Genomic DNA, 16184 nt, shown 5'->3' with positions numbered 1-16184 from the left:
GGTGCTGGAATTTGTTTAATTTTTTTGTGCAATATCCGAATGAGAAAAATTAAAACAACAGCAACTCGAACGGATTTCTCTTTAATTTTTTATACAAAATTGAAAGTGAATTGAGGATACATCGTCATCATTGTCGTCGTCATTTGTTTCCTTTTTCTTTTCTTTTCAAATTTTTCTAGGTGATTTTAATGCTTTTATTTTTGTAATTATTTTTTGGTTTTTGTTGAACGCTTTGTCCTTTTTTTCGTATTTACATTCTTGTTAATATTTTTTATTTTCCCAACACTTTGGTAGTGGAAATAAAGGAAACGTAAAATAATAAATTCACATACCCACACTTTTGCTTTCTCATTTTTTCTTCTAATTTCAATTTCTTTCCTTCTTGTCGACAATTTCCAAATTCGGGGTTTCAAAAGGCTCTTCAGAATTCAGACACTCTTTTCCCCCCTTTATATATTGTATCCTCAGTTCTTTCTTTGTGGTTCCAAGTGTGCGTTTTCTGCCTCTCTTTTTTCTTTCCAACTTTATCGGCACTATTTATTTTATTTTCTTTGTACTTTTTTATTATATCTTTTGTTTACGCTACACACAAGAGCAGCGAGTCTACTCGGAAAACTCACAGCAAGGGGAAAAATAGCAGGGTGGTTTTTTCTCAACAATGTACACAAGCCAGCAGGCTACCTACAAGGCACTGCCCAGCTCGACACGCAGCCGGCGAGTATCCGGTAATAACACAGGCGAAACACGGCCGGCGCTCCACCAGGCGTCCTTCAGCCACACAGGAACCAACACAACAGTCAACCCAGCAGTCAGCACCAATGCAACCACAGGCATCGGCACCGGCATCGGCACAGCAGCCAATGGCGTCACCCTACAGTCTTGGGCGCGGTCGCAATACCAAGTAACCCAGCCCTTAAACGCCCCAGGCGGCCCACGACAAACAACGCCCATGTACCAGGCGCAATACTTCTCACCACACAACGCACCCACAATAACGCCACCATCAATACCGGCAGCGGCAAAAGCCAGACCACAGTCGTCGGGCGCAGTCAAATACGCCGTGGCCGACTACTTTGACCCCTACCGCGGAGCACCGCAGGGCCAAACGCTGAACATTGAAGCGAGAAAGCCCCTGGCGCAAGTCACCCGCGTGGAGCCACCCCGGGTGCAAACACCACCGTCTCCGGTGGTGCGTGCAACGCGGCACTCTCGGCCAACAACCCCCGTGCAGCCGCGCACGATGCCATTGGCGCAGTCCAGCAGAGACTCAATGACTGGCGGCACCGCGACGCTGTACTCGCCGCAGCGCACCCCGGAGTCCTCCCGCCTTAAGCCGCGCTCCCAAGCAGATAACAACCCATATGCTCATCAGATCCCTTTGCCCCCGCAGTTATTCGTGGCCACGGAAATCCAGCCGCCGCTTGTCTCGCAGAGAACCGTTGTGGCCACAGCGTCTGCGGATATGCTGGGCCGCGCCATGCCGTTGCCAACAAAACCAAGGGTCACCAGCGTCTATACGACTGGAAGCGCGCCTACGGCGGTGGCTGTGGCGGAGCGCGTGTCGGCTAATTTGCATGTTGAAATGGGACGGGCGCCCATGAGAGCCGGAAACACTGCCTCTGTTGCTGCTGCTGCTGCTCCTACGCGTGCGCCTGCGAGTGAGCTGGCTCACGCCGCTATTCGTGATTTTGTCGATATGAAGGCTACCCGGACACTGCCCGCTGTTCCAATCAGCACACAGCCGTTGAATCTGCCTGCCGCACCACAGGTGCAGCGCCCGATTGCGCAGCTTAAATATCCAAGACAGAAACAGGTGGTCATTGAGCCATTCCAATCCAGCTCGCCGCCACCTTTTTTTGCAGCAGCAGCGCCAGCGGTGGCGGATCCACCAATGGGCAGTTCGGACAAATCCGAGCTTATCGACTTTATCGAGCGCCGCCGCGCTCGCACCGTGGTTGGCGAGCGGCCAACGATAGCGTTTTCGGATAGTACAAAGCCCAGGCCCGCCGGCAACAGCAACAGCAGCGGCAGTGGACAACCCGTGGATTCGTTGGACAAAGCCATTGGCATGGAGCGCTCTGACTCAGTCTCCTCCAAAACCTCAGACACTTCCGAGCGCTGCTTCAAAAGATCCACCGCCAGGCTCGCCGATATAGATGTCCCCACTAAACCAGCCGAAGTGCGCGCGCAACCACGCAGCACCAAATACTCATCATGGTACAACGGCCCCGCAACAGCAGCAGCAGCAACAACAGCGGCAACGCAGGTGCCTGAAAAAATGTTTGGTAAGCCGAGCCCACTTTTGTCGAGTCGGATTGTGCCCCGAGCGCGTGCGCATACGCTTGTGGCTTTGCCAACTACCGAAGAGGTCCTGCGTAATGCCCCAAAGTTGCCTGAACTGCACAGCAAGGTGGCTGAGCAGCCTGTGTCGGGTCTGCGCGCCGTTCCCAACCCCTTTACACGCATTGGCAGCAGCAATGGTGTCGGCGGCAAGAATGTTATCGGCAGCAACGACACCACCACCAGCAGCAGAAACCCCGCTGTGCTTTCTGTGGGCGTGCAGACCGAGCGCACCATGGTCAGTCGCGGACAACAGACGACGCGGGATACAACCATCCACAGCGACGATGCCGTTCTCGACCTGATGCGGCAGATGGATTCTCTGCGCATGTCCCATGCAAACCAAATTACAGAGTACCAGGAGCAGGTTCTCGACCTCGAGCTGCTCAACCAGGATCTGCAGAGTGAAGTAGACCACCTCACTGCGAGTCTCGACCGCGATCAGGATGCGCACAGAAAAACGGTAGAAGATATGCGGATACGGCTGGACACTACACGGCAGCGTGTCGACCGTGAGATCAACCAGGTCAAGGAGATGCACGCGTCAAAGTGCAATGAACTCTCGGACCAGATATGCATGCTCCTGGAGCGCTGCGAGAAATACAAGGCTAGGCTGCAGGCCATGGGCCTGACTGAAACCCAGCTCCTCAAGATGGCCACCAGAGACCAAGCTGGCGAAGAGGGCCACCTTGATTCTCTTGTGGTCAAGCGGTCGCAGCCCATTGAGCAGATGCAGATTGTGGACCAGGCGTTTTTTGAAAAGCAGTACGTAGAGACCAGAGAGAGCAGCCAGGAGGCGGATTACTTCAAGAAACTGATGGACATCGAGAAAAGCATGGAGAACACTACAATGGCACTAGGGTTTGAGCTCAAGCGCACACAGGCGAAGTACTTGCAGCAGGCTGCAGACTTTATTCGTGAGCAGATGGCTAGGCTGCAGACGGAGAACCGGTCCGAGTCCAGGCTCTCTATGCGGTCCGAGTCTCGCCATGTGCCGACGCTGCCGCGCACAATGTTGTCTCCCGCTGCCCCAGTGTCCGGCGAAGCAGCTGCTACGTCACCGGCACCCACCCCTGTGGCAATTCCCGGTGCTGCGCCGACAGAGGCTGGCAAGGCTGCGTTTGATACCGCGCCCGAGCTGCCCTCAGTGCTGCCCATGTCGCCAGTCATGAGTCTGGCCAGGTCACTTGCCCTGATGTCCGCGCCAAGCACGCCAGCCGCCCAGGTTTTCAAGGAACCCGTCGTAACAGTGGCAGAGCCGAGCACTGCTCCAATGTCCGAGTCGCTGATTGATGATCTGACCGAGTCGCTGGCTGACGCCCTGCCTGCGCCACGACCGCACTTCAAGTTGCGCCAGCGTGCGAGTTCCGTCATTGGCAACATGCCCGCTCACCACGCAGCCACCCTGTCCTCGGTATTTACCCCGCCGCCGCGCACCTTTGACCCCGCGCGGGGGTTCGAGTCTGAGGGCCGCGGCTCGGGCCTCGCACGCATGGCCAACCCGCCGCGCACGCGCTCCTCCACCATAACCACCGACATTGACGATCCCCCCGCCCGACGCTTGCACCGGTCGCCAATGGTTGGCAGCAACTTCTTTGCGTCAAGCCAAGAGTCTATGACCACTCTGGACACCAGCAGCATCACAAGCATGACGGGGCTAATGGACGCCCAGCTGTCCTCCTCCACGTTGTTCACATCGCCCAAGCCCTCTGCGCCATCAACCATTGGTCATTTCTCGCACTATAAGCGCCCATCATCCTCATCGACTTCGTTTTCGCGCCCGCAGACCCCGACGAAATCATCTACCATGCATTGGCCGCCCCGCAGCGAGCGACGTGCAGCCATGGATACAAACGACATGACCGCTGAGCAGTTGCTGGACTCGCTTAAACTGCCATCTAGCAATGCCACTCCGCGCGCTCTTCGCCCGGCATCGCCATTTTCAATTTCCTCCGGTGGCGGGTCGCTTGGTCGTAACTCGCCTTTGCCGCGGACAAGCTCGTTTACTGATTTTGCCCGCCTTGCTTCTATGGACCCAATGGGGGTGGCAAAGGTGGAGAGCCCGACGAGTGACTCTACGCTTATGGGGGTTCCCCTGGAGGATATGTCGGCAGCGAAGAGGTTGTTTGATCCAAAGGCGGAGATTCACATTAATCTCGGCTTAGATCAGGGTCTGGCCCAGGGCGTTAGTTTGGGTAGGAGGAATCGCAGGGCTATTGGGGCTGCACATAGACGACGCAGTCGGTCCGTGGGTACGTGGGATCGCAAAATGCTCTAAAAGATCAACTACACAGAAAAATTAAAATGCTTTTTTAGAAGAGATTGAGATGTGTGCCTGTGTTATATTTTTTCTAGTCATTTTTTATTTTACACTTTAATTACATTTTAACTTATTTATTTAAATATTTTTGATATGGCAACATAGCTTTATTCCTTTAGGATATTAATGGCGATATATATATATTTGTATCAATCAAAATTTAAACTAAAAATTAAATTAATCGGTCTAAACATTGACCTCCTCCTCGGGTTCTACCAACTCCAACAAATCCTTGATGACCATTTCTTGGGCTTTATCAGCTCTTGTCTTGGCATTTTCGAGTATATCAAGCAATTCATCAAAAAACTTCTCCGGATCATCTTTCTCGATGTCAAATTGATCAATCAACTTGAGAGCAGAGGTGGTAGCGTCTTCAGCTATCTTCGCCGACGACTTGAAGGCGTCCGTGAGCTCCTTGGAAAGTTCCAAACTGGCTGCGGGCTTGGCGGTGAAAAAGACGGCGAGAAGGAGGGCAGCAGGCGCGAGTACGAAAAGCTTCATATTGGAAAGTAAAGAGTGGGTTAGGTTGGTGTAATGAAGACTTGAGATAAGTTGATGTCGATCTCGTTATGGAATATGGCGATGGATGTCGCGCTTATATACATGTCGGATTGTGTGGGTTTTTTGAGGAGAGGCGCTTGGTCGCCGAGGCTTTTTGGGACAAAACAAAAATATGTAAATATTTGGATATTTGAATTCAACAGGAACCGGGCTGTTTTCCAAGATGCATCGATGGTTTATTCGAGGGCAATCGGGGACTTTCCGCATTAATGCCAATTGTTTTCTATTATTAAAATACAGTAGCTTTTTTATATTGGGGATTGCCATTGTCAAATAACAGCCAGGCAAATGAAATGAAAAGTATCCTCATATCAATTCTGGTACTATATTTATGTAAACAAGTGGTGTATATTTTTAAAAACATTTGGCATTCAATGTGAATAATAGCAAAATAGCATAACGGTAATTGTTCAATAAATTATCTGGGCCTATTATACAATTTGGTACAATTTTATGTTGGAATGCTTGCTGTATTTTTTTTGACTGTTTCTGTTTAATTGTTTATTTTGTTTTGGATTTTAATTTAATATTTAAAACAATGCTTTTAAGTATCAATGATATACAGAAAGCAGGGAGGACAACTGTGTATATAGATTATTCTCTAAGCAAGCATTTTTATTTTCCCTATTTTCTGTGGCTTTGCAATTGCTCACTTATTGTTTTAGTTAGTATAGTATATAAATTATATATTGTTGTGGCTTCCATGTATTAAAGCCATGCTATAAAATGTAATGTGCCAAATTTTATTGTTATAATATTTATTTATAGAAATGTCCGAGGGGTATTTAGCAAAAAAGGAGCTAGCGCTGAAATCATTCGAGTAGATCAAGCCACATACAATTGGATATACTTATATTTTGTGTTGACTTACGCAATGACGTTGGCAGCATTGAGCGCATGCAAGTTGTTGCAGACTACATTAGCGTTTTTGTTATTTGCAAAGACTGTGTTGTCGCAGCAGTTGGCAGCAAATGTGTTGCGGTCAAATGCATTTACAGTGTTGGCAGCAAATGGAAAGCCACCCCACCCCCAACCACCGCCACCGCACCCAACTCTGCCGCAACCGCCCCAGCCACCGCAGCGCTTGGCTACACGATGACCTTAATGACCATGCTCGACGTTGCTTCTGGCAAAGTTATGCGGCTGCTGAACGCTGTTGCTATTTGCAGCAGTGGCATCATGGGCAGTGGCGGTCGAAACGGCACCCAAGACAAAGACAGCGACGGTGGAAAAGTTGTTAAGCATTGTTTTTATGTATGTAGATGAATGAATGAAACCGTTGATGTCTGTTAAAGCGAGTTCTCAATACAAATGTAATTGTAATTGTAATGTTTTTATTTGTAATTTTATGAGGGGAAACAGCTGTCTGTTTTATATACAAAATCTGGCAACATATTTTTAAGAAAAAGTGGAGTGAATATTTGAAGCAAAATAGCAAGCTGTTCAGCAAGTATAGTTGCATCAATGATGGTCAGTCATTCAATCAGTCATTCGTTCAGTAGTTGAGTTGTTGAGTTGGGGTTTCAGTTAACAGGCTGCAAAGGGGGTGCGAGTAGATACATCTGATAACGTATTTAATAGCAGTTACAGTTTAACCTTTACAACTAAAAAAGGTGTATGTGAAAACATTACATTTTGAATACATGATCTGCGAGGTGATCAATGATAAAACATGCATAAATGTTGCCAATCATATTTAGCTACAGGTAAATCTATGTCATTTTTAAATTGAGCTTTTGTCTAGCAATTTAATTTATTTGCGTCTATCTATAAATATATGTATATGTATGTCTATGTCTATAAATGAATATTGGCAATAATCAAAATGTTAATCAAGCAATGACATTGACGCTGTCAAACTTGTTAATATGGTCCTTGCTCACGCTGGCGTCCTTGTTGTTGACATAAACAGTGTCATCCTTGTATTTGGCAGCAAACGAGTTGCTGTCAAGCTTGTTGACCGTGCTGAGCGCAATTGGAAAGCCCGATGTGTAGCTTCCGTAGCCGCCAGCGCCGCCGTTGCTGCCAACATTGCCATAGTTGCCATAGTTGCCAGTATTTCCATAGTTGCCAGCATTGCCGTAGTTGCCAGCACCACCGTAGCTATTGTACCCATTGTATGCTCCGCCGTAGGGGTAAACGTTGCTGTTATATCCTGCATTGTAGGGATAAGAATTGCCATAAGCACTGCCACCGTTGATACTGCCGCCGCAAGTGTTTTTGGTGGGCTGATAGCTGGCAGAAACGGGGCTGGCATTGGCAGCAGGCGCAATAAAGGCAGCAATAGCAGAAAAAACAACGATAATGGCGAAGTGAGACATTTTTATTGTAAATTTGTGTTGTGGTTGTAGTTGGTATTTAATTTAAAGTGGAAAGTGTTAGCCAAATGAGCAGTGTTGTGAAGATAATTATTTCTTGGAATATGAGACGCTCATTGTCGCTTTATATATACAATTTTTTATCTGTCTGGCAGTCCAACAAATAACTTTAAATAAAATACATTTAAGTGACAAATTGATGAATGCAATGCAAAATTTGCTTGTACATATGTTTTATCCATATTTTCTTGATTCATCTGCTTATTTTTTTTTTATTATTGGCACCACTTGAAATTACAGAAATCAATAGCAACAAGTTAATTTGTTGAGCATTAAAGTTGAATTTATAGCAATGCTCGTCCATGTATAAAACAATAGAAAATAATCATCATATTTAAAATCGAGTAAAAATGATAGAGCCTGATTTGGGCAAATGTATTCGTGTATTTTTTGTCGCTATCGCTGCTACTAATGTTACTGCAGTGTTTGTTTTTGACACTCCGAATTTGGCCAAATCAAGCAATGATGTTGGCAGTATTGGGGGCGTGCATGTTGTCGCTGACCACATTGGCGTTTTGGTTGTTGAAAAACAGCGTGTTGTCATTGAAATTGGCAGCGTAAAAGTCGCGGTCAAATGCATTCACGGTGTTGGCTGCAAATGGAAAGCCACCCCGGCCCCAACCACCGCCACCACACCCAATTCCGCCACAACCGCCCCAGCCGCCACCGCCGCAGCGCTTGGCCAGATGATTGCCAGTGGGATGATTTCGTCTAATAAACGGGAAACCAGTGGTGCCAGCGACAGCAGCGCCGGTGGCAATTGCTGCGCTGTTCACAAACGGAAATCCAGCAGTTCCGGCAATGGCAGCACTAGTGGCAAATCCAGTGGTCAATGGTCCGACAAAGCCAGTTCCAAAAAATCCGGGAAAATCAGCAAATGGCATAATCGAACTGGCAGTGGAACCAGGAGCAATGGTAACAACGGCGGCAGCAAGAGCAGAAATGAAAGTGACAGCAATGTCAGGCATGTTTAAAAGTGGGAATGGTATGTGTTTTTGTAAATGTATGAGTCAGGAGGATTTTGAACACTGTAATGTTTAAAAGATTTGAATTAACAGACCGGGTTGCTCTATATTTATAGATAGCAATTTGTTAGCATTTAATTTTTTATTAATTGTAAGTAAAACAGTATAAACAGTTGAATCTTAGTAGGAAAGCATGTTGGATACAACATGCTACTTTAAATATTTTGATACATTGCAAAGTTGTATACATTTACTTTATTTCAAAAACATTGGCTGAGAAACAAACAAAAAATGTGTTAAGCATAATGGCTGAAAAGGTTGAAGTGTTGTGCCTAAATGTATGTTACAAAAGTATAATTAAGGAAATAATATTTATTTCTTCCAAGGAGAACAATTTCTGGCTGCCTGACAGCCATTCCATATATGCTCTCCTTGGCACATAAATAAACTATAATAAAAACTTATCATTATTTTTAATTGCTACGCGCGTAATCAACTAATCTTAGTAAGGCATGTGCCTATATTGTGACATGTATACGGCTTATTAAAAATAAATCAAAAATGGTTGATAAATCAAGCTCTCAAATAACAATATTTACTTTCTCAATACAACAAAGTATTCAATTATTTGTCTAACAATATTTACTTTTTGTAAAAAGGCTATTTCTAAAACGATAATTCAAAGTCAATAAATAAAAATAATTCCACATTTTTTAATTAAATATAAAGTATTTGAATCTTCCACTTTAAAGTACCCCCAAGTTGTCGAATGCGAAAAAGCATACATTAAAGCTCTGCAAAAGTGAAGTATAGCAGTAATGTGCAAAATTCTCTATTACTTACTTTTACCCCTATGTTTTTAAATACAAAATGTATAAAAAATGGTATATAAAGCCATTGTTCAGCCCTACTAGTTCTCGCAAATAGCATCATCATCAAACCAACCAGCCAACCAACCAACCAACCAACACCACCATCAAACAATAATAATGGATCCATGCAATACCAACTCAAACACCGCTAACTGCCCGTTCTGTATTACGCCCGTGTGTAGGCCTAACTGTGTCTATAATAGAACGTAGATACAATATTGTATTTGCAGAACAACTGATGATGTGTACCAGTGATAATTATAAAAGCTCTGCCTTTAATCGTCAACAATAATTAAGTAATGTGCACATTTAGGGACAAACATTTTATGACCCGATATTATGAAACGATCCATGGTCGTGTTGCGCAGACTGAAGATATGGAAGTGGATGTTGAGGTCGAGAATCGCGAAACAGGTTTCCACCTGCGTGCTGATTGATAGGACGCTAACTGGATAACGTAGGCGTAAATCAGGGAGGCATTACATTGATGCCCAAACGTGCTCCCTATTTTGCAATGCACACGCATGAGCGTACACGCACAAAAACCACAACATTGACTTGCCAAGACACCGGTCTGCTCGCAGAAGATCCAGTTCTCATCAACGGAGCGCACAATTGACAATGTGCACAACAAAGGCGACAGGGCACATATATAAGATGAGGCCGGCCCTAGTAGTACTTTAGAAACATCAGTAATAAACCCTTTTATAAAATCACCCCCAACTTTTAACACTAGACAACTAGTGCTCCTCATGCTCCCCTCTTACTATAACAGTCGGATAACAGATTAATAACAAGCTGGGAAACATACGTAACATGAATTTTTTATGTATGCTTTTATTTTTTTTAAAATATTTGCTGTAATCTTTTTCCATATCCATATTTTATAATAAATAATAAATAAATCTATTAGTCACACAAAACACAAGAAAAAAGTTAATTCAGATCAAGTACTTTGTGCTTCGCGTGCCAAAAACAAAGCATGGGCTCTAGCAGCCCAATCCTCCATATCCACCACACTCTCCTCCGCCTGCACCAACCATGGATGCAAAAGCAGCTCCTGATACGCTGGTCTCCGACTCGACTCCTTCATCAAGCAACCCGCGACAAAATCACACGCCAACTCCGAATACCTATCCCCGGGCAGTCTCGGCGGATCCCCATTAACAATGGCATTAATTTGATCAAAAATATTCCCAGACCCGAAATCATACGGGTATCGCCCAATGGCCACCTCAATGATAGTCAGGCCAAGCGACCACACGTCGGACTGGATCGTGTATCCATCGGGGCCGCCAGTTTTGAAAATACGCTCGGGCGCCATGTAGCTCTGACAGCCCACGTGGGTCTGCGCCAGCGACTGGTTGAGCTCCCCGGAGACGCCAAAGTCGCACAGCTTGACTTCGCCACGGCGGTTCACCAGTATATTCGTCGGCTTGATGTCCCGATGAATAATGTTCATCTCATCCTTGAGGAACCGCAAACCCTTGACAACCGAGAGCGTGATCTTGCCGAGGATCGGCTCCGGGATGCCTGCCGGGTACATGCGGTCGAGCGACCCGTAGTCCATATACTCCATGCAGTAGTACACGCAGGACTCGATGAAAAACGCCCCGTAGAAATCCACGATATACGGCGACACCGCCTTATGCAGAACATCCAGCTCCATGATAATCTGCTGCAATGCGCGCTGGTTCAACTCCAGCCGGATCTCCTTCAACGCCATTGTCACCTTTGTCGGCCGATGAAAAACCCGATGCACAACGCCGAACTGCCCCCGCCCCAGCACCCCAAGCACCTGCATCTCGGCCATCGAGATGCTATAGCTTTTGCCGTTGCTAAAGTCCACGCCATTCGCGCTGATCACCGCCTTGCCCTCGAAGCTGAGGTTGCCCGTGGGGTCGACGAAATCTGAAAACATGGCGAAGGGTGATGGTCCCATCCCGCCCTGTAGTCGCCCGGGCGCTGTGGGCCCGCGGAGGCCGCGTGCGTCCATGGCAGGTCTCCCTCCCTGTGTCGATGGCGGCAGCGCTGCCATAGCAGAATGCACTGTGGGATTGCCTGCATTTGTCGGGGAGCGTCCAGTGCCTGCACTGGAATCCATACTAAACCCCAACTGGCTAAGCGAAAGTCCTGGTTTGTTGCGCGACATTTCAAAAATAAATATAAATTAGAATGAAGTAAGAAAGATGAGATGGTATATGGATTGCAATGTTTTATGAACGGAAAAAAAGTGGAATTGAAAGGGTGTTTTTTGTTTTTGAAAAGTAGTAATAAATAAGAAAAAAAAGAAGAAAATAAGAAAAGTGGGTTGGAGGAAGCAGCAAGGTACACACAACAGAGACAGAGACAGAGACAGAGACAGAGACAGAGACAGAGACAAAGACAGAGACAGGAACGACAACCCTTGAGGGAATATCGAAAAAGAGTGAATATAAAAAATAGAGAATAATGCAAGCTTGCGAAAGAGATGGAGAGAAAGAAAGGTGCGGAAAAATATCAAGTATATGACCTGCAACTGCTTTTACGCGTGGACAGGACAACAATATTCATAGTCAAAGAAAAAATGGGCCCATTTTTCCCCCCTCCACATCTCACAAAACAACAATAAAAATCCCGCCTTTTGCACCAAAAGACATTTTGTAAAGAGTAGAAAATGGGCAATGCATTCACTGAAGAAAGCACAGAAGTGGGTCTGTCTTGGCATTTAGTCAACCGGTTCCTCCAGTTAAATACCCTCCACGCGTATGCCCAGTTTCCCTATTTGGTAAATGAATTTACCAAAACAAAACAAAGCAAAGCAAAGCAAGACAAGAGGACAGAGTCAGTGAGCGAGTGGGTGAGTGAGAGACTGCTAGAAGCAAAATATAGTGGAAAATAAATCAAATCAAATCAAAAATTATGAGAACTGAGACATCAAAGCCGAACACTGAAACAAGAAATGGACCTACTCCATGTCGTCATAGCCATGCTCAAACAGGTAGTTGGCGGCCAGCTCCTCATTCTTATCGCAGGCAAAGTACGCCTGGATGACGATCTGGCGCGAGAAGCCCAAGTCCTCCAGCCGCTCAATGGCCTCCTTCTCCTCCAGCGTCACTCGAATCTGCATCTCGCCCTCTGGGCCGCCGCCGCCATCGTAGCCGTCGTCCTCGGTCAGCCCCATCCGGTCGGTCTCCTGCAAAATACCGGCCATCTGCTCCTCGCTGAAGCCCTCCAAGAGCATCATCATGAACTCCTCACGGTGCTCGGAAATAAGCTGCATCAGCTGCGGCTGCTGCTGCGCCAGCTCACGCAGAACCACCGATAGCATCTGCGGGTTCTCGCGCAGCATCTGCTGCAGCTGCCGGAACTGAGGCGTCTCGCGCAGCGCATACAGGCTGTCCAACGACGTTCCACCACCCGCCTGCGCCGGCGCGCCGCGGCTCGCCTGCTCAGCCTGCTGGAACAGATTGCCCGACGCGCGAGCCGCCGGCCTCGCAGGGGCTGCCGCCTGGGCCGGCTCGGCCGACTCGTGGCCCTCCGCAGCAGCCGAAGCCCGCGCCTCGGCCTCATCAGCCATCTGCAGCGCAGCCTCGGGGATGCCCATAATCAGGTACTCGACGGCGCGGTCGGCGTTGTTGAAGCTCGCGCGCATGGCCTTGACGCACTGGTCGCGCGAATACCCCATCTCGACCATGTTGCTGATCGCTGTCTCGTACTGCTCGCCGGCAATGAACGAGCTGCCGAGCGCCTCGCCCGAGCCGGTCACCGTGCGTGCTACTGGCGTCGGCGTCACAGGCTCCTCCGTCCGCGGCTGCGTCGCTATCCGCTGCACTGCAGGAGGCGCCTCTGGCTGTGCGGTGCTCGCCGGTGTGCTGACCACCGGCGCCGGTGCTGGTACCGGTGCCGGTGCCGGTGCCTCGGCCTCAGCCTTGGGCTTAGACACCGCCTTGGCCTTAACCGTCATTACCACCATAAAGTCCTTGTCAGTAATCTTAATTTCCTCCACTGTCTGCTCGTTTGTCAGAATCTTGCCTAAAATTACTTTAAAAATATCTTTATTAGCCTGTGCTTGTTTTGTCAAAGATTTCCAGCTTATTGGCACTTTATGCATTCTTACGCAATTTTTGTATAACCTTACCTGAGAAAATGAGCTTCTGTGTGGACGCCGGGTACCCTTGCGACTCCTCGACCTTCAGCTTGACAAGCCCAATGGTATCTGAAGGCTCCACGTCAATTTGGAACGATTTTTGCTGCAATGTCTTGAGTGAAATCTTCATAATTGCTGATATTTAAAATAATGATTAAAAGTAAAAATGGATTATAATAAAAATAAAAATGTTTTTCGAAAAAAAAATCAAGAGAAAATGAACGCGTATTCAACATGCCCAAAGTCGTGGTAAAAAAAATTTAATGGCAGCCCGAAAACAGTGAGGCTAAGGGGGGGTGGATGAAAGATGAATATCACGCGACTCGAACCGACTCGGCTCTCCAACAACTCGAAAGGCACTTTTTGATGTCTGAAGATCAATTATTATTTTTTTGTTCTTTTTTCTTTTTCTGCTTCGGTTATCGTCAGCTTTTTCATAAATTTTTCTATTTTTTATAAATTACTCGAAACACACACAATGTTTATGCCAGGTCCCCCTGAAATCACTCCCGAGCAGCAGTCCATGATGCGGAGGGAGGCAGCAAAGGGCTTTATGTCCTTCTTTGGTGTTATCGCCGCCATTCGTTTCGGTAAGCAACCTTGCATTTCAGAAAAAGAAATGGGTGACGGGTGAACTTTAATACAACTATAAACGACCATAGATATATAACTGTATGCTAAAGTGTACCTTATTTTTATTGAATTACATTGCATTGTAGTACCCTGGGCTATCGAGCATTTGGAGAAGGCCCTTGCCTAAAGTTGTTGGCCCCCTTTTTTAGCTTTTTTTGCGCCTGTTGTGTTAATATAAAATACCATCTCGTTTTCACCCCTCCCAGAGATCAATGATCGAAATAAAAAATTTCCAGAAAAAATCAAACATGTGCAACTGTGTCTTAACTATTTCTTTCTTTCTTCTTTCTTGTACGCTCTGCTCTTTTTATTTTTATTTTTATTTTTATTTTTCCTTTTTTTTCAAACATTAAAATCACTTTAAAATAAAGAAACCTCGGATAATGCAGTCCAAGAAGCTCACCCTCTCTGTTGTTCTGCAACCGCCTTTGCCGGACCGCAAGTTCTTCATTGTCTTTACGCAGAATACCATCCTTGAACTCAAGGCCGAAATAATCCGCCGTTTCTCCAAGATGATCAACAGCCCGATCACTTTGACGCTGGGCGGATACGAGCTGATGGACGAGGACTCGGCCTGCGATCTGCTCAGCAACAAGTCGGCCATCTGCGTGCATCTGGCAAATGAGGATGAAGAGGACGATAATGAGGACGATGACAGTGAGGAGGAAGAGGAAGAGGCAAATATAAAGATGGGCTGCAAGCCGCGACTGGTTAAGATTAGCAAGCGTGTGCATGGCGATGCACGCGGTGATGCAAGGCCGTCTTTATGTAAGATGTTGCCTGTACAGGTGGCTTATGAGAATGCTTGCAGTGCTTCTGACGCTTTGAGTGATGGCTCGTCGGACAGCGACTCTGGATCTAGCTCTGACACTGACTCCTCGGACAGCGACTCTGACTCCAGCTCCAACAATGACTCCTCAGATAGCAGTAGCAGTGGTGATGAAAAAATCAACATTCTGGGGTTTACAGCCTCGGACCTAGATGCTCTTCCAGATCAAAATATCCAGTTGCACCACTCTCATTTTAAAACTATTGCGTACAAGGAGCTAGAGATTTCCTCTGACATGTCACCACAAGTCAGCACATATAGGATCGGACAAGTGATGCGTGTTGACAATGGGGTGCTTTCCATCTGTGTACTGAGGGTTTTAGAGCAGGATAAAGGTCAGGAAAGCCAGCATGTCAGTAAGCGCACATTTGCACGCCGTGAGAACTTGCTAGGCAAAGATGAGGTGATGGATGATGGCGAAGTGATGGTTAAAAAGCTGCATGTCGATTGTCTGGTTTCTGTAAAGATATTGGGTAATTCAGTTGTTTGAAATACAAGCCCCGAGAGACGGATCCGGACTTATGGATCCGTGAGGGGGCTTTGGGGGTTTTAATTTTTAATTTTGTTGACAATACACAGGCAGTATAGTAAACAAAATTTGTTTTGTTTGTATTTGCCAAAATAGTGTGACTGCGGAATGTACGAAATAAAAAATTAATTTGCATTTTTTCTTTTTGTTGGGGCTGGGAAAATTAGAAACGGATAAAATATTCGAAATCGCATTATATTTTGTATCTTCTTAACTCATTTTTACTAAAAAAATTACAATTATTTTCACAAAGATCACTCAAGCATATATCATCCAAAAAAAACAATATGTACTGCATGTTACAAGGCTCTATTACTGGGCAGGTAATTCTAGTGGTCTATCAGGTGGAATAGATATTGCGATCATTTAACGGCACTGTACATGTTTGCAGAGGCCACAACATACCATATTGGCCGGTGTGCTAGCGGTTGGTATGTTCACTGGGGGTTGCTGGTTGACAGTGTTGTAATTTTCGAGTCGTAGAAGGCTGTGGGCACAAGGCAGGTGAGCGAATTTTTGGGGGCGTGTAATGGGTGGGTTTATGGTTTTTACGGTGCTGAAGATTTTGGACACGACCAGACGTGACAAATTAAATGTCACTAGAATTTTTTTGTTGTGTTAAAGCTTA

At 46.4% G+C, this 16184-nt stretch overlaps 7 protein-coding genes across 7 annotated transcripts; 2 read left to right on the top strand and 5 right to left on the bottom strand.

Annotated features, from left to right (window-relative positions):
* Positions 1 to 183: 183 nt before the first annotated feature.
* BX661DRAFT_176275 (uncharacterized protein) lies at positions 184 to 4743 on the top strand. The gene has a single exon (XM_051534301.1). The coding sequence runs from the start codon at positions 659 to 661 to the stop codon at positions 4616 to 4618; it is 3960 nt and encodes a 1319-aa protein (XP_051395575.1). The 5' UTR covers positions 184 to 658; the 3' UTR covers positions 4619 to 4743.
* Positions 4744 to 4789: 46 nt separating this feature from the next.
* Positions 4790 to 5217, bottom strand: BX661DRAFT_176273 (uncharacterized protein). Its single transcript, XM_051534300.1, has one exon. The coding sequence runs from the start codon at positions 5159 to 5161 to the stop codon at positions 4847 to 4849; it is 315 nt and encodes a 104-aa protein (XP_051395574.1). The 5' UTR covers positions 5162 to 5217; the 3' UTR covers positions 4790 to 4846.
* Positions 5218 to 5639: 422 nt separating this feature from the next.
* BX661DRAFT_168346 (uncharacterized protein) lies at positions 5640 to 6466 on the bottom strand (the record flags this gene model as incomplete). Its single annotated transcript, XM_051533424.1, has 3 exons — positions 5640 to 5649; positions 6093 to 6309; positions 6331 to 6466. The coding sequence occupies 3 exons, from the start codon at positions 6464 to 6466 to the stop codon at positions 5640 to 5642; spliced, it is 363 nt and encodes a 120-aa protein (XP_051395573.1).
* A 3852-nt stretch (positions 6467 to 10318) lies between these two features.
* BX661DRAFT_176264 (kinase-like domain-containing protein) lies at positions 10319 to 11797 on the bottom strand. Its single transcript, XM_051534299.1, has one exon. The coding sequence runs from the start codon at positions 11586 to 11588 to the stop codon at positions 10383 to 10385; it is 1206 nt and encodes a 401-aa protein (XP_051395572.1). The 5' UTR covers positions 11589 to 11797; the 3' UTR covers positions 10319 to 10382.
* Positions 11798 to 12383: 586 nt separating this feature from the next.
* Positions 12384 to 13779, bottom strand: BX661DRAFT_159611 (uncharacterized protein; the record flags this gene model as incomplete). The annotated part of the gene is made up of 3 exons (XM_051533295.1): positions 13552 to 13779; positions 12623 to 13445; positions 12384 to 12553 (listed from the first exon to the last, which is right to left on the bottom strand). The coding sequence occupies exons 1-3, from the start codon at positions 13693 to 13695 to the stop codon at positions 12384 to 12386; spliced, it is 1137 nt and encodes a 378-aa protein (XP_051395571.1). The 5' UTR covers positions 13696 to 13779.
* Positions 13780 to 13989: 210 nt separating this feature from the next.
* BX661DRAFT_176260 (uncharacterized protein) lies at positions 13990 to 14490 on the bottom strand. The gene has a single exon (XM_051534298.1). It carries the CDS (start codon positions 14277 to 14279, stop codon positions 14019 to 14021), a length of 261 nt encoding a protein of 86 aa, XP_051395570.1. The 5' UTR covers positions 14280 to 14490; the 3' UTR covers positions 13990 to 14018.
* A 9-nt stretch (positions 14491 to 14499) lies between these two features.
* Positions 14500 to 15717, top strand: BX661DRAFT_176259 (uncharacterized protein). Its single transcript, XM_051534297.1, has one exon. The coding sequence runs from the start codon at positions 14582 to 14584 to the stop codon at positions 15515 to 15517; it is 936 nt and encodes a 311-aa protein (XP_051395569.1). The 5' UTR covers positions 14500 to 14581; the 3' UTR covers positions 15518 to 15717.
* Positions 15718 to 16184: the final 467 nt, after the last annotated feature.

This window comes from Kickxella alabastrina, assembly GCF_025024165.1.
Source record: "Kickxella alabastrina strain RSA 675 chromosome Unknown BX661scaffold_1, whole genome shotgun sequence".
Taxonomy (NCBI): Eukaryota; Fungi; Kickxellomycota; class Kickxellomycetes; order Kickxellales; family Kickxellaceae; genus Kickxella; species Kickxella alabastrina.
The sequence above is the reverse complement of the archived record's forward strand: the minus strand, read 5'-3'. Positions and strand labels throughout refer to the sequence as shown.

Excerpts from the sequence above, each read along its gene's own strand:
- BX661DRAFT_176260 (XM_051534298.1), bottom strand. The coding sequence starts at position 14,279 with ATGCAATGTAATTCAATAAAAATAAGGTACACTTTAGCATACAGTTAT.
- BX661DRAFT_176273 (XM_051534300.1), bottom strand. The coding sequence starts at position 5,161 with ATGAAGCTTTTCGTACTCGCGCCTGCTGCCCTCCTTCTCGCCGTCTTT.
- BX661DRAFT_176264 (XM_051534299.1), bottom strand. The coding sequence starts at position 11,588 with ATGTCGCGCAACAAACCAGGACTTTCGCTTAGCCAGTTGGGGTTTAGT.
- BX661DRAFT_176259 (XM_051534297.1), top strand. The coding sequence starts at position 14,582 with ATGCAGTCCAAGAAGCTCACCCTCTCTGTTGTTCTGCAACCGCCTTTG.
- BX661DRAFT_176275 (XM_051534301.1), top strand. The coding sequence starts at position 659 with ATGTACACAAGCCAGCAGGCTACCTACAAGGCACTGCCCAGCTCGACA.